Source organism: Corvus moneduloides, chromosome 2 (genome assembly GCF_009650955.1).
Source record: "Corvus moneduloides isolate bCorMon1 chromosome 2, bCorMon1.pri, whole genome shotgun sequence".
In the NCBI taxonomy this organism is placed as follows: domain Eukaryota; kingdom Metazoa; phylum Chordata; class Aves; order Passeriformes; family Corvidae; genus Corvus; species Corvus moneduloides.
Window position 1 is genome coordinate 99,626,101 of NC_045477.1, and position 17,798 is coordinate 99,643,898.

At 37.2% G+C, this 17,798-nt stretch overlaps 1 protein-coding gene across 5 annotated transcripts in view; it reads right to left on the minus strand.

Moving 5' to 3' along the window:
- Positions 1 to 17,798, minus strand: part of MYO16 (myosin XVI) — a 377,180-nt gene that overhangs the window by 101,711 nt on the left and 257,671 nt on the right. For all 5 annotated transcript variants that reach the window (XM_032100576.1, XM_032100572.1, XM_032100573.1 and 2 more), the window contains exons 19-21: positions 16,999 to 17,070; positions 16,234 to 16,375; positions 6,765 to 6,837 (exon numbers count right to left, since the gene is read on the minus strand). In XM_032100576.1, the coding sequence (XP_031956467.1) occupies positions 6,765 to 6,837; positions 16,234 to 16,375; positions 16,999 to 17,070 (287 nt within the window). The remainder of the gene's footprint in view (positions 1 to 6,764; positions 6,838 to 16,233; positions 16,376 to 16,998; positions 17,071 to 17,798) is intronic.

Sequence of the window (17,798 nt, forward strand, 5' to 3'; positions counted from 1 at the left end):
GAATATTATTAGAAGAAAAAATTATTCTTGTTCAAGTATTTAAAACAAACAAACAAAAAAAACAAACTAAAACCAACCACAACTTGCAGCACCATCCAAATTGTAGATTTTGGAAAATAACAGAGTGGCATTTGGCAAAAGCAGTAAGTATTCATCACATTAGACAGTGTTAGCTTGATCTCTCCTTTTACCACATTTGACCAGTTAGTACCACTAAGTACACTCCAAATTAAAATTTAGGCAGAATACCAAAACTGTACTGTGCTCTGAAGACAGAAAAGCACCCATGACTAGTGACATTTTCCTGCTCTTCACTCTGTTCACTTTTCCTGCTCTTAGACCTATTTGAAAAAGTCATTACCAAAAAAGGAAATTTGAGGAAAGAAAACTTGGTACTGTCATTCAGTGAGGAAAAGATGGATGCAAAGACCCTTTGGAAAGCTCATTTACATCCTTTGGTCATGGAGAAGGATTAACTCTCCCAAGGAATGTGTATTCAGAGCATGGAGTAAAGCTTACAGCTGCCATTTCAACACATCTATCAGGCCCTAATTTATGGGCTGAGATGATGAAGCTACAATGTCAAATGTAATTTGCAAGGAAGTGCCCTAGCATTTCTCAAAAATGTAATTTCTAAGATAATGAAACACAGAATCATCATTTTTCTGAGGTTGAACTCAGAAAATATTTTTAAACCTAAGCTCGACACTCACTTATTTTTCAGGAGTATCTTGAATGCTGTTCCCCTTTGTATCTGCTACCCAAACATTTCCAAATCCTTTTCTTTATGTATAGTACCCATCGGAATATTTCTAAGGTATTTATTGCAAAGTCAGAACCATTGTATTTCTTCTTTTGCATTTTAGGGCTAATAGGATCTAACACAAATTTCTTGTTCTCCATGCAGCTCCAACACAAATTCAGACATAGTCCTTCTACCTCTGTCAGAAGATCTTTAATTCACCAGGACTCGGTGTCATTTCTGGGATCAATTGCCATTAGCTGATCTGTGTTCCTCAAATAACATAAAAGAGAAGCTGGTGCTATGTTAAAACTTTACTACAGGTAGGTGTCACCTGAGAAACCTTCCACAAAGGAGGGTCTGAAGCACCCCTCAAAAAAGAGACAATTTCAAGAAAAAGTGGAATAATTCCCCACCTGTTTTCGTAAATAGGAAAGTACTAAACAAACAAACATACAAACAAACATACAAACAAACATGGTCACAACAATCTTTCCTTGAAAGAGTTTGGAATTGTTCTGAAACTGAAATAAAAAATAAAAAAAATCACTCATAATGCTGGCCAGAAACTAACTACTATGGGACAAAAAAGGATGCTACTGTGGAAAAGCAAGATGTCAATTAAATGTTGTTGTGCAGTATTTCACCAATCACAAACTGAACTGAGCTGGGAATCCCAATTTGAGATAAATTATTTTATTTTTGGCTACAAAGTGTCTACTGTAAAAGAATAAAGAAAAAAAATAATTATTTTAATGTTAGGTATATGATAAGCCAGCTTTAAATTCAAGTAACACTAGTCTTCCAGTTGCTGGCTGGAATACTGGACAGAAAATAATGTCCTGCATAAATGGAAAAAGATGTGTGCATTGGGAAGGAAAGGAGACCAAAGAGACTAAGGAGGAAGAGGAAGGAGTACACCATGACAAAGGCCATGAAGAATGTAAGATCCTCAGGAACTAGACTGAGGAAGAAAGTAAAACACAGGATTGCCAGGCCCCTGAGGGAAGGGATAGACTTTTACAGCCCTGCTCAGCTTTTCCAGGGGTCCCCACCAACTCCTTGCCAATGGGCCCAGGCCCAGTCCCAGGTGATGCCATGGCAGTGTCAGCTTCCAGCTCTTTCTCCAACTGTTTGTGACAGGGTCCCAGCCCCATCTGGCTGCTTGGCATGTCAGGGCTGCTGATGGGCGCTGTTACTGGCCCTGGCTCTGTCCACCATGGTCCAGAGATGCTGCCCATCAGGGAGGGCATGGCCATCCTCTGGGTCCTCCTGTTGCCTGGCTCCCTGGTGCCAAGCATCAGCTGGTTCTCGTTGCTCCACAACAAGGATGTTAAAACCTTCCTGTGTGTGGAGGCTAGCAAAACTCTGACTTAAAAATAACACATGATATTTCCTTGTTGAAGAGTGAATTAACATTGTAAGTACTGCCCATCATCCTATGGGGAATAAGGAGTACTCCAGCACAGGGAACTGCAGTGGAAGGTTCTGCATTAAGTCCCTACCTAGTAACAGCTCAGTGTGGACCAGCAGCTGCATATTCCACAGAGGCAAACAGGACCATTGATCTATGCTCTGCACAGGCAAAACCAAAGAAGGTTGATTTCTTCAGCATAAAAGAAATCTTGAAATGCTCTTTCAAACTATCCAAATGCAGAAACCCGACTGTGTGTCCCTTCATCAACTATCACTGAGACTGCAATGACTGTAGAAAAGTTAAGTCATGTGACTTAAGTCTCTTCATATCCATCCATCTACAAAACAGGCAGCATGACCTTGCATTTGGACAGCTAGAAGCAGTCTAATGGCTGAGACAATTAAATTTAATGTGAAATAATCTGTTATGGTTGTTTTGTCTAGGAAATATTATATGGCAGAAATGTAGTGTCAGCAGAGTGAACCATAGAAATAACATGCAGAAAAGTTAAAATCTACCATACTTAACAATAATAAACATAAGTGAAAATTCCAAAACAGCTGGGTCCTACGACCTCTTCTGCTTCACCATAGTGACTCTGAAGTGGAGTCCTGAGAGGGGCAGGAAATGCTCTCTGCTCTCAGAGCCAGCTGACTCCTGTTGCAGGAGATGTGCTGCAACAAGCTGCCATGGAAGCTGTGCCCCTCCCAGAGCTATACTGCATCACACAGATAATGTGCATGTACTTTAATGGGTATGGAGTTGAATGGGGGAGTCAAGAGACACTTGACTGCTCCAGTGACCTGTAGTACTAGTTTAGATAAATCACTTATATTTCCTAAGAAAAGAATAATATATACATACTTTCCTCTGCAAAACTTAAGAAGCCTACAGAGGTAAAATACCATGCAAGAGCTAAACATATAATTTAGCAAGAACTAAATACTTTCTTCACTTTATCACTTGAATTATATATTGGACAGAAAAGACTATTAGTGCCAATTTTACTTTATTGCGTTATTGTTCTCTATGATGAATCTACAAGTACAGACTTCCATTTCTGTAGAAAGACTTGACTTTCAGCAGGGGGAAGAAAAGCTACTCTTACTTACTCTGGTTCTTCTGCTATAACACAGTTTTCTTAGAAACAACTGGGGCAAAATGGTACAGGCGACTATCCGTCCTGCTTATTGCTTGTTATATTCATCGGTCATGAGTTTGTTCAGTCTGTGGTCAAAAATATACTGTCATAAGTATGAAGATTGTAGCATTCCTTGACTGTACTATTTGGAGTTGTGCTCTTAAGGAGCCATGAATAAGATCTAACCTAGTTTTAAATTCTACTAGAAGAGAAGTAGATATCTTCTAGTTTTAAAGGGGTGCAGAATAAACTGTAAACAAATACAGTCCCCCTCAAACAGGGAAGCCTGAGAAAACATTGAACACTGGAAACTGCCATTGATATTTTTGGTAGAGTGCTAGTATTTCCTGAAATGACCACAAAATGAAGGCCATTTCTCTACAGAATTGGAAAGAGAAATTGTGCTCACTTCTGACCATGTTCCAGTGCGGCTGTATAGAAAGCTGTTTTGGCAGAGCAGGTATGCAGCTGCTCCAGGAAAATGCTGTTCCCAAGCTAATGATCACTTCTAGGAAGTGATTGTAAACTGTAATTGGGGTGAGCTAAAAGTGAACTGTAGTCATTTACCGTAGCTCAGCTGATGAGCAGTAAAAGCAGTAACTTCCTGGTAATTCGGAAGTTTTCAGTCTTTATTGAGCAATGACTCCTTCAGACTGTGACTTCTAAAAACATTGTTCCCCGTCTTTCAGCTTTTAAATTTCATACCAAAAATCAGAACTCACCTCACTATTGCTTATTCCACACACTTTTTTACTTTTATCTTAGAACTACATGTCCCATTTTTGCTCTTATAACTTATCACATATGTTCTATACAATAAAGGCTTAGCAACGCTCACCAAGTACAAGGAAAACTGAACACTTAATTAATAATGTTTTTGACTTCTAATGCCTTCTTTTTTGCAATGGTCTATAAAAGTTTTCTCTCCACAAGCTGTCAGTCACATCACTTTGCCTGTACAATTTATCAGGTTCATTGTGTAGGCATAATTCATCTTACTTTTCTAGTCGTTTGACAGCTGTCTTCCCTTGCATTGCTCATGAGTTGTTCCTAGACCAATTCTTCATTTGACTTTGATATTTCAATATTCTAATGCCTTGTCATTCCAAAACAAACACTGGAGTAAACAAGTTATTCTACCTGGTTTGTCCATCTCTGTTTGCCTGAACCATCTTCAAACACAGTTTATTAAAACTGGCATGTGATTTACTATCTTATTGCTCTCTTAATCATGATATTAAACTGTCTATCTACCAGCCTGATATAAAGCACCAGAAAGATTCACAGAGCTACGTGGAATGTCCCCAGTTCTGGGCAATCAAGGGGTTTTAATTTTTATTGAAAACACTCACAATTATTTTTCTAAGAAAGCAGGAAAACAGATATCACAAAGAATGCCCTATCATACACTAATTTGAAAAAAGAAAAAGGTTCCTATTCCATAAAATTACCTTTCTAATGCCATTTTAAAATATGCTAATCTAAATGTGATTAAAAAATAATTTTTATGGCCCCACCACTGTCTGGCTGTAACATTTAGTGCTAACATTCGGCAATCACAGGGCTTGACACTGGGCGTGTTTGCAGACATGATGCAATGTTTTGCACGAGGAGCCTATCCCGGCTACCAAGACTGTTTATTGTAATGGTTAACGAGCCCAGGCAGGACTCTGAAAGAGGCTAGACAGCTAGAGACCTCCAGCTTTGAAGTTCAGGCTTTTTGGGGTAAGTCGGCATGATTAGTTTGTATCACATGGTGATACAAACGGCTTCTCTTCACTGATGCTACAACCTATCACTTCAGGAATTAGGAATGTTAATTACATCATGGAGTTCATATAAAAAACTCTCTACTTTGTCTTTTCAGGAATGCAGTTAAGTAGGTACTGAGATAATGACTCAGAATATTACTTAATATTATTCAACAAAATGCATTCAGTCCAGGTGAAGGGACAGTAAGTGTCTCTGGAAATATATTTATTTATGAAAAATAAAATAGAAATGCAAATTTGACTTTGAAATTATCATGATTTCTATGCAGAAATCATAAATTCATTTTAAGTAATTTTTCTTAGATCTTGTATTTTCTCTTCAAGCATCTTCTGCGGTTACTAAGCAGAAAATTACTTAGCTCTGAAAATACAATTCATAGTATTTCATGATGTCAATTGCAGATCTTTTATGAGTTTCATGACAAAAAAGCAATGCACAACAGAGTCAAAGAAAAATAACCAGTAAGTCCCAAGATGAACCCCTCTTTTTTGAGAAGCGTTTAAATTGCATAGAATATTTTATTATTATTAATCAGGAGGCTTACGGTTTTGTTTTTTTCATACACTCAGCCTGTTAAAATGTTTTTAATTTTTCACTTTATATTTTCTCCCAAAGCCAGCATTCACAATGAGTAAATGCCTAGGAATATTGGTACACATCAACAGTCCTTAATCCAGCAGATGTTCAAGCAAGGTAGAACTGTAACAGCAAAAAGAATTTTGTGAAAGGGAAACTAGAATTTATTTTATTGCCTTCTTACATGCTCTTTTGAAGGTTCAGGTAAACCCATAATGTGCTTTCCAATATTTGGAAACTGGGTAGCAATGTAAACATGCTATACAAGCTGAACTAATGTGGCTCTATGACTTCTGTTTCACTAGAAAGAGGAAGTTGAGCCATAAAACAATGGACTGACTGGGACAAAGAGGCAAATCCTGATTTCAAACAATAACAAGTCATTTGCTGCTGATGATGCCTTCTCGATTCTTTTCTATGCTTTTTTTGTTCTATGCTTTGATTTTCTTCCACTGCACTACAGAATGAATGAACAACTGAACTACAACTTAAACACCTCTTTGAGAGTGTTGTATAGAGTCACTAATGCTGTCTGAAATATGTAATTCACAAGAGCTCTGGTGTTCAGTGACTAATGTTGAAGGTAGGCAAACATCTTAAAGAAACTTTGATATTTAAAAGGATTTTAAAGCATTAAGTGGCATAAATTTCAATTTATTTTCCATGGATGCAATACAATTTTTTGTAAAGTCACACAGAGGTGAATCTGCCAGTAATGGCACTTAGCATAATGCAGCATTTTCATTTCATTTTTTCTCCAAGGCATCTGAAGACCTCTTGCTCTTTCTTCCAATTCAGTGTATTCTCCTTGTACTCACTGATGTAGTTGAAGTATAACTTCCACAAGCATGAAAATAAACAACACTATTTCCCTCAGATTTTCTTTCAGTGCTGATACTACCCCTCTGCAAAATCACAATAGATATTTACTATATTATTTTAAAATTGTCAACAAGACAAAACCCAGTATATAATTCATGCACATATAGGTATAATGGGAAAAAATATTTTAAGAGAAAATTTTCACTTTCATGTATATTTGTATTCTGATCAAAACTGGTCAATTAGAGAATTAACAACAGGTACAGTAAATTCAGCAAAACATCCACACTTGCCTGTTCAAAAGTATTCTTTTGAAATTCTTCAAATCCAAAAATATCTAATACTCCAATTTCAAACACCTGGTCACTGGGAAAAAAAAAAAAGATATTACAGATAATAAGAATTCAAGCAAGTGAATAATACATCTGTTGTTTCTCACAGAAGTATTTCTGTTCTAGGACAAAAGCAGGCTGTATTTCAAAAACATGGATGAAATACACAAGCAGGCCATGTATAGAACAGAATCAAAATTCTACTCACCAACCTGTTATGCTGAACAGAAATAAAAAAGCAGGGTTCAAGATTACTTTAGCAGCCATGCTAAAAACTGTATTTGGAAGAGAAGGAAAAAATCTTAACTTCCTTAAAGTCCAGTTTCTAAGGCGATAGGTACCCATTTTCTGACATCAGGGGTAACCATTTCAGAGAAGTTTCAAAAATGCCTGGTTGCACTCAGTTATTCTTTCCCGTTTGTATTTCTTTGGCAGCCAGAATTGCTTCTACAAAATGTACTTCAAGGGAAACCTGTTAAGCACAAGTCCTTTCTGTGTCAGCATCAGGTAGAATTTTTGGGCTCAGGCTGCCCAAGAGGTTACATGTCCCAGGGGAAAGGACAGCCAGCGGTCAGGCCTGAAGAAGGCAGATGTTTCCTCTCTGTACATATAAAAGAATACTTGCTGACATTGCATCTAATATGTTGTGTGTCACTGCATGCGTTCAGGGAAGGGATTTTCTTGTGGCCAAGTGGAAGGATCACAGTAGAGCAGTCAGCTAGGATTTGAACAGGAGAAATGGGAAAAGGACAGAGGTGTTATTATCCTGTACTTGCGTGGGACTGGGTCATTGTAAACCTGATCTGGAGAGAAAACTAAATTCACTGCAGTGAGCAAAACTAGTATTTTGGGACATTCTGTTGCCTACTTTGCAACGATAATATTGCAGGCTGCTGGTTCTGAGATCCTTCCATAGTTTTTTTTCTCCATATTCTAAGTTTCCTATATGTCTAAATCTCTGTGCATATCAGGCTATAGATGTAAAGGAGAAAAAGGTGAACCACTGTTGAAATACAGGAATATAGTTCCATTGCAGCCATTGTAACCCCTACCACGTCATTAGATGAGGATCCAGCCCTCAAAATAAATTCCTATATAGGAAACTAACAAAATAAAATCATTTGAAAAAAATGCATATTATAAAACAAGCTGGGAAAAACAATCCTCAGGGGCAAGCAGGAGCCTTTTTCAGAAATCATGCCCAAGAAGTTTGTCTTCATTTCAAAAGCACACTAGTTCAATGCACTACTGATTGTCACAGGACTAGCTGTGTGCATAAATGTCAGACAGAGATTGTTACATAATAAATCTAGTCCAGAATGGCTTTGTTGGGCAGCAGAGGTTATCAGGAGGTCGATTAGCCTCCAAGAGAATTTCTACAAGAAAAAGCATAAAGCTATATCACCACCTCCATCTCTAGCAATGAGTGCAATTTAAATTGGGTTTTAAAATGTAAGCCTCATTCACAACTGCTGCTGATTAGAGATGGAGGGTGTATATTCCTTGTCACGATGTGTTTTCAACAAAACCTTTTCATTTCAAGAAAGAAGAATTAAATGTTTAAAAACAAACTACCTCAGAGAAACTAGTATTGAAAATCCAGAATTACCATATTATTTAAACAGGTTTTGGAAAAAAAAGAGAAGCTTGAAATTTCAGAATACTTGATAGGTTTTCACTCTTTGTTTTTTTTTTTTTTTCATTTGTATATAGCCTTCCTTGTAGGAAGGCAAAACATGAACTGCTATGTAACATTGTACAACAGCTGAAATATTGCATTATAGTTCACAATTTTTAAGAACTACTTAACACAGAACAGCTTATCCCTTCTCTTTCTGATTCAATTAATAGATTTGAGACAGGATGGTTTACATCCCAGTTGAGTCCATGACTGTTATTTTGTCAAATTAGTCTCTCTTACTTTCCCTCAAGGAATATATAAACATTTGCATAAGGAAAAGACCAATACAAACTGACTTAATAAATTATTAAAAGTCAGGCAAAACAGGAACCTGGTCCTACGTTCCAAAATTCGGGGTAAAAGCCTTAGCAGACAGCTTATTGCCTACCTCAAACAACATTCTGTATCAAAACTGTGATATTTGTGAGAAATATCCTGGCTTGCTGGAGATGCATTTGTTGACAGAAAAACATGTAGTCTCAGTGTTTCTATGAACTCCTCTTGATAATTTTGGTCTAGTGTTATTAGGAGATGCACACAGCACATTAAAAGAGCTGGAGGTTTTACATAATTAATATCTTGCCTAGGGGGCAAGTATAACAGAGCTAGGCTTTGTATCCTCTACAACAGCGACATTTTACTGTTACATTGTGCTATTTATGTGCAAAATCTCTACAACCATGATAGTAATCTTCTGTATTAGATTATTGCTCAGATTTTGAAAACTAAGTAACAACTGACAGCACAACATCCAAATTAAAAGCACTGCTTTATATATGACTGCAAATTACTTTGCTTTTTAAATCTTTCTTCTTGTCTTTCTTTTTTTCATACCACTTTTCTTGCCAGAAGGAAGTTCCCTATATGTTTTTACTGGCTAGCTGTCAATCATATTAATTCCAGCAAAATTACTTTCCTTAAATAATCATACCAGAGATTCCCAAGGCAAAATAAAGCATGAATGGTTCCATGTTTACAAATGAAAGGGCATGTCACTAGTGTCTAAAAGAAAAAATATTAGAAAAAATCACTTTTTGTTCTGAAAGATTTCCTTATTTTATTATTTTATCGTTATTAACCATCACTGACACATTTCTTCATTATGTTTCAGATATTTAATATTTACTATGTATAACTAAAACAACTGTAGTTTTACTGGGGACTGAGACTTTGATTTCAAGTTTGACAATACTTCCCAGAATAGAAACTAGAAAAAAAGGAATTTGCTGCGTGAAGATGTTTGAAGAACTTTATCTCTTATACCAGCACACAGGTGTGAATACTTAAAAACAAGCATGGATGTTCACTATAAATAATTTTGGTTTTCTAATTCACACAACAGCATTTCAGCTTACAATGTTTTTCAATGTCTCCAGTTTTTCCTTTTTTCCTCAGAACATCTCTGTAAAGATACCCTTATAGACTAGAAATACCTTTTTGATCTGGTACACTTAACAATTGTATTATAAAGAAACTACATAAAAAATCCTGGCAACTCCTGAAAACAATACACATACAGAAGACATCCTGTCTGATAATTACCACCTTGGCAGAGATCTTGCCATTCATCAAGAGATGCTCTTGAACCATTTGCCATTCCTGGCAAGGCAAACAGGACTCCCTTTACAATATGTCTGACCCAGTGCTGCAGACGAACCTACAGAACATTATTTGTTCACTTTTTTTCCATCCCAGATGGTTCTTAGCTCCAAAATCAGTAGGGTTCATTCCTTTTGTTATCTTTTGCAATCTGCCAGAATAAAGCAGTGAGATGAATCTGTTGTGGGAGGGTGATCTAACGTGCCTTTTCACCTGCCCAAGATACAACAGATTTTGCACTTCCTCCAACTTCTGCCAGTAATGAGGTAGGCTTATGTCTGATCTTGATAAACTGGAAGTGATACTGATTAATGAGGAAATATTTCTCTGATTATATGAAGCATATAGTCTAGCCTTCAAATGAGGTCCCTCAGAATCCTAATTAAGAAGCTCTCAGTTTTCCCAGGGGAACAGATTATACCTGTTGTCACAAACACAGTTCTTGAAGGGAATAGGCTGAATGCCTCCAGTTGGATATGTTCATCCCAAACAATTACTAAACAAAACTAGTTTCTGAAACTTTTGAGGGAGATTTTTCAATTGTCTGAGATTTTTCCTGAGATTTGGTGTCGTTGCCATGTCTCTCGGGTATCTTGCTCATCAACTGTAATTTTTCTTTTAGTACTACCTTACACAAGTGTGAGTGGTATATATAGAGATGGTGGCTGGACATATCACAAAGAAACACTGGCTCCATATCTGACAAACACTTTTTTGAGTGACTTGACAGTTATGGCAGGAAGCAAGAAGTATATTTGCCAGTGGGCTCAAGATCTACAGGTCTTTCATTAGTAGCACGTACTCTTCTTCAGTTTTTTCAAGTCATATTTGTTCTGGGCTTTAAAAAATGGAATTATCTTGTTTAATGAAACATTGGAAATTATCCAGAATGAAGCAGATTTCAAATGATGATATTATGTACCATATTAGATTAGATGCTTTGTGCTGTTTGTCAGTTTTAAAAGATTTCCCTACCTCCACATACAGAAACAATTCTCATTATGCTGTGGGTTCATGCTCTGAATAGGAAGTTCTTTCCCTCCTTCCTGCACTCCCAGCAACCTTCTATTGAGTCCAGTAATAGACAAATAAATGTTTTAGGTTTTTTTCTGATATTTTTTCTGAAGCTGAGAAGATTTCTGTTCCAGAATATCTTGTTCTATAAATTAGATAGTGTACTAAGAATTTTGTAAATGAGACTTCTGACATCTTTCCTTTGCCCAAATAAATGTTCCTACTGCTGCTACCCTTTGGCACTATTTGAATTTTGATGGGTACAAGAGTATACAGTCAGAATATAAAACCTTTCAGAAACTACCTATTTAGAAATATTCTGTATGCTCTATTTGCAACAGAATTCTATGGCTGACCTAGTGATACAGACAGAAAGTATAACAATGCCAGCTTTCTTTGTTTGTCTGTAATACTGCCACATAAGAATCTCAGAATGGGTCAGGTTGGAAGTGACCACAGCAGGTCATCTGCTCCAGCCTCCCTGCTCAAGCAGGGACATCCCAGAGCACATGGCACAGAATTGCATCCAGATGGTTTCTGAATATCTCCGGTGAGGGAGACTGCACAACCTCTCTGGGCAACCTGCATGGCCACCCACACTGTAAAAAAGTTCTTCTTCATGTTCAGGTGGAGCTTCCTGTGCCTCAGCTTCTGCACATTGCCTCTTTTACTATTGCTCAGCACCACTGAGCAGAGCCTGGCTCCATCCTCTTGACAACCTCCCTTCAGAATTTGTAGACAGTGATGAGATTCCCCTTTCAGTTGTCCTTTCTCAAGACTAAACAGGCCCAACTCTCTTTGGACTCTCCTCATAAGAGAGATGCTCCAGTCTCTGAATCATCCTTGCTGCCCACTGTTGGACCTGCTCCAGGAGTTCTGTGTCTCTCTTGCCCCGAGGAGCCCAGAACTGGACACAACACTCACTTGGGCTGAGTAGAGGGACAGAATCACCTCCCTTGACCTGCTGCCAATGTTCTTCTGAATGCAACCCAGGACACCATTGGCCTCCTTGGACAGGACACGCTGATGGCTTATGGACAGCTTGTTGTCCACGAGGACACCCAGGTCCTTCTCCACAGAGTTGCTTTCCAGCGGATCAGCCCCCACCCTGTACTGCCGGAGGAGGTTGCTCCTCCTCAGGTGCAGGAACCTGCATTTGCCTTTGCTGAATTTCATGCAGTTCTTTTCTGTCCATCTCTCCACCATATTGAGGCCCTTCTGAAGGGCTGCACAGCACTCTGGGATATTGCCCACTCCTCCCAGCTTCGTGTTGTCACCAAACTTGCTGAGGAAACATCTGTCCCATCGTCCAGGTGATATATGAATAAGTTAAACAATACTGGGCCCAGTAATGGGTGACTGCTAGTGAGAGGCCTCCAGCTAGACCCAGACCCTCTGGGACTTGCTGTTCAGCCAGGTTTTAGCTACCAAATATGTATCAGCTTTTTATCAGGTTTTATCTACAAAGAGAGAAAATGTTTTCTAACTAGCTGATAAAATAACATGCCTTCAACTTACTAGCAGGCAGGGAACACAGTATCAAGATTTTCTCAAGCCCATATACCTAATTAGCTTGTTTTCCATGAGAAAAGAAAAACAATATTTCACAAGAATTCACAGGCATTCTTAAATCTCCATAAAGAGAAAGCTCTCTTGCAGAATGAGTCAGGAATTGTTAAAACATTACCTTAAGTCATTTCATTACTCATTTGGATCACTAGATCCAACTTTGCCAATGTGCAATCAATTACCTCAAAATGTCACATTAAGGCAACCATGAATCTACAAAACTGAACATCAGCATACTTATCTAAATGAAAGTAAAACAGTGGTAAACTTCGAAGAGTTAAGAGTCTTAGGAAGAAATTCACCTAGACTATTTTGATAATAATAAAATCACTAGAATAGGAAATCATTATATAGATCAGTGAAGACAAATATCAACAATTAAAAAAGATAATTATACGCACTTGTGAGAAATGTTAATAGCTTTCTTCTAATTCTACTCTAGGGGCCAATTAAGTTTTTTTTAAATAATATCAGAATGAATAAAGTAAAAAACCTCAGATCTTGCAACCAGTCTAAACTAGCATGTAGGGTTATAATTTAGTTAAAACGAGACAAAATTTTAAGTTTTTATGAAAGAGAAAAACATTTCTAAAGGTGTGTTTTCTCACTTAACACCATTATTAAAATTCTTGCTTTATACCTATTGAGTAGTATTACAAAGTAATGAATTTTCTGGATTCTGGCAACACTTTTTATTCTCTATACTTCATACCTTTAGAGCTTGTTCTTTGCAGCTTGTCACAGCATCATCTTCCTTCGCTTAGATTTAATGATAATTATTGCTTTTATTTTGACTGAAATCTGTCACAAACTATTTCATAGTAAATATAAATCAATATTAAATACCAAAATCAAGTATTTCCACCATAAAAGTTAAACAGAGATAACCAGTTTCCTCAAAAATGCTAAGATCAAATGCTTCTTTTAGAGTTACTAAGCCAATAAATCTAATTTTATTGCTTCATAAATTCTCCCTGAAGTGTGATGGAAATGCAGCTAAACTGCCTCACAACAAAACAAGAAAACTGATTTAGAAAACTTATTCCAGGTTTCTGATCAAGGCTTCATTCCATCTGATAAGCAGTAATTCTGTCAGTTTCCAACCTGGGAACACAGTGTGGCCTGGAATGTATCAGACTTATCTAGTCATGTAAGTTAATGTTTTTGGTGGATCTTTAAGCAGAGGTTTATTAAAACTGCACCAAATTGGAGATGCAATGCTGCTAATTGATAGTTACTCAGATGTATTTGAAGTAAATCTGACCCACAAATCACAAATTCATTGCAGTAATCCAGTTTGCACCTAGAACTGTTCTATGCCTTGATTTATTCCTCCAAGTTAAGCAATATGATTAGGATGGACCAAAAAAAAAAAAAAAAAAAGGGTGTGGGCCACTTTAACTGAGGTTCAAATATTAGTGTAGGATGATCAACTTAATTTTCACTTAAAATAAGCTACTTAGCTTCAAGTTTGGAAAGGGAATGAAGCTGATTTTGGCCTGATAAAATTTAGTATATCTTGTCAGTACTGCCAATTAATCCTGAGCTGGTTAGCTTTCTATAACCAGCCTAAATGAAGAACTGCCCATTTTCAAGCACAGGTATAATATGTGGCCACAGTAGACTATAGCAAATTCCTCACTTCTGATACATCAAACAGCTGTTCTGTTTTAGCTGTAACTTACAACCTCACAGAGTCTTCAAGTTACTTCACAGGTAGAAATAGTTTCACTGAGAAATATTTTCACAAGGTAGAAGTCACTTCTTCTACCTAGAGATTGCACTAAAAGGAGAGTACAAGGTAATACACAAACAACTTTGACTTTCATTATTTGAAGATCCTACGATATCTAGAAATCATAGGTTTATATTAGCAACAGAGATACACAACACCTATTCTGAAAGACTGTGAGGTATAAAATTTTAAAATTACAGACTGAAAAATTATTTCAAATAATTTTAATATATTTTTAATATACCAATTCTAAATTTCTCTCTCAACAACCACTACAAAAAAAACTCACTAGTTAGAAATGCCTGAGCTAGATTGTTGTCTGTCACAGACATGCACTGAGCTAAGCCTCTGTTCCATATGTCCCAGGAATGAATGAGGAAGAATTGTGACCTCATGCCTTTCCTTATTATGAACAGAGTATGACAAATTAGGACGTGGATTGGAAAATTGCTCTAGCTTAGTGTCACAAACAGACAAGAAAAATCATTCCATGTTACTTCTGATTGCCTTCAGGCAGGAAGTGAGCAGTGTATATACACCACACACTCTAGTGGCGTATGTATAATGACAGATTTTAGGTGTAGAAAGCTGAGTTACTCAGGCATGGAACCTTTTTCTCTTAGCTACACCCACAGAACAGAAATGTGATTTGTCACTGATTGGTCTATGAATAAGAATAAAAATAAGATTCTGAAGTCCCTGAACTCCAAAAGAGTAAGAATTTGTCCTATGCAGCCATGGAGATACGATATAAAGAAAACTTACTTATGAAAGTCTGTCATTAGTGGATTACCATTTACCAAGAATTCCAAACCATTCGTATTTCACGTGCATAAGAGAGCTCAGCTGAGCATATGAGCTGTTGAACTTTGATTAAGTCACATGCATATGATCATCTAATTACGTCTACTGTCTTAGTTTGTTACTTTGATTCTACTGAGATCTCCTCTTTTTTGTTGTTCCTTTAATTTGTTTCTGGACTGCTCCACTGATGCACATTAATTAGCATTCATTTTTCCAAGAAACCACGCTGGATAGCAACAGCACCGCATTTAGAAGATGCTAACCTAGAGAACATTCTTAGAACATTTAATTCAGTTAAGTTTAAACGTTCATTTGAAGGCCTTTGAATAAAATTGTGTTTTTAATACCCTGTGCTAAGGTCACTGTTTTGGGAAGAACAAGTGTTGGGGTCTCCCGCCCTGCCATGGAGCCCTGGGAGATGGGCCCTGGGGGGGAGGCACAGGGTTTCCCTGCCCCTGGTCAGCTTCATTCCCCATTGGTTGGTTTGTGTTCCCGTGTGGCCAAGGACCCTCGGGTCCTGTGACTGCAGAGTTCCTGAGCAGAGCCCTGGCCATGCGGCTGGAGAAATAAACATTTCTGAAACATCTACCACGAATCTGTCCATATATACTTCTTTTCCACGGGACTCCTGGTTTGATATATTTTTGTTACGGTAATCCCCTCTGTAACAAACAAGTATGTTCTGCATTAAAAAAGCAACAAGCAGCATTTTGCATGCTGAAAGACATAGCTCATTCTGTGTTGTCAAGTCCTAAAAGGCTACTAATTGTAACCACCAATCTAGATTACTGCAAAATCTAAGGCCCCCTATATAAGCAAAGAAATAAACAAATATGCTACAGTAGAAACAACTAGAAGGAATGGCCAGTGCTTTAAAGACCCAAGTATCACTGTCATGCTATTATAAAATGCTTTAAAACATTATCAGTGTGCATTAAATTCCACCATTTAATGGAATCCTGTTTCTTTTATGGTTCTGAATTTGAACAGATAATGGAACACCTAATAGTTTCCAATGGCACTCCTACCTGCCACTCTCATCTTGATTTTGAAGGTAGCAGTTGATTGTGTTGACTAAAAAGCTAAATAAACGACCATATAGAGATTTCGCCAAGAGATCCCGGTAAAAATCTGCAATCTCTATAGTGTGCCTCCGAACAATTGTGTCTCCTAAAAGAAAAAGCAGAAAATGGAGATGAAAGTGTGTTGTAAACTTTGCCTTAAGTAATTTTAGTTACAATAAATTTAGCTACTTCTCCTTTGCCAAACATTTACATGGTGTTAGCTTTTTTCTGAAGCCTCCAGTGCAAGAGGAGAAGACTGTCAACACTCAAAACATTTTTAGTTTGGAAATACATGCCTTTATACTTTGTTCAAAAAGTATAAAGTACCACATAGAGTATGAGTACCACATAGAACCAGTATTTTACTGAAAATATTTTTTTCAGATGTTTTTTCCCAAGACACTCCAGTTGATTACAGTTCTTACTAATATTATCTATTAATATCTAATCTGTTATCTTGACACACTTTTGTAACATTGATCAAGTTAGGAGCTCATCAGCATCACAGTGTGGAACTGCTTTGTTCCATATTACAAAGGCATTTCTAATTTGGTGGCCCAGTCTGATTTACTGCCTGGCAGATAAGCCTACATATTCCTCAGAGGGAATGTTTACAGGACCATACAAGAAATAAGGAACAAAAATCACCAGCTTTTAAATTTTTTAAATCAGAAGGATCAAAATGCCACCGGGTCTGATCTATAAGAATGTAAACTTAGAAAAGATCACCTTTAAAATACTGAACATCAGTTGTTAAGGCTGAAGCAAGCTCATCTGGTGAAACCTGCAGCATCCCTGCCACTGAAATGAAAAGAAAATGTAAACAAAGACTAATTTATGCTATATGACACATTTCATTTTTTACAGCAGACTTTCTTCTGTATATTTCTTTTTGAATAGTGAAAGAATCCAAACATTAAAGAAAAGGGTGCTGTCATAGGAGTAATCAAAATTAATGAACACGTTCAATTGGATTACTGTAATCAGTACTTTGTGAAGTTTTAATATATCTGTATATTACATTATAGCTTTCTATCCCCTTCAAAGATTACTCAGGACTCTCCCCAGGGTTTGGCAGACTTTCTATGGTATTAGAGTTAAGGTATGCCACTTATTGACATTCTGTATCCATAAGCCACTTGGAAGACATTTGTTAGCGACCAAGAGGGCAAACTTCGAAGCACTGAAACGAGACCCTTTTAAGACATAGATTTTGAATGTAAGGAATTCAATTCAAGGCAAATTGTTCAGCTGTTGACAAGCGCTGCAGAAGCATTTTAAAAGAAGACTGCACGAAGTACACTGTACATTTTCTTCTGGCAAATAATAGCATTAAATATGACACTTAATTAGATAATTTGAAATACTGGCATTTTATTTCATTCCATAAAAATCTGTAATTTATAAAACATCCAAGTCAATTGGATACTGTCTTCCCACAGCAACTTATGAATTTTCAGAAGGCATTTTTTTTGTCTCCCTGGATATGTGTTTCCATCTGTCGGTGGAACAGTGCAACTTCCCTGCTG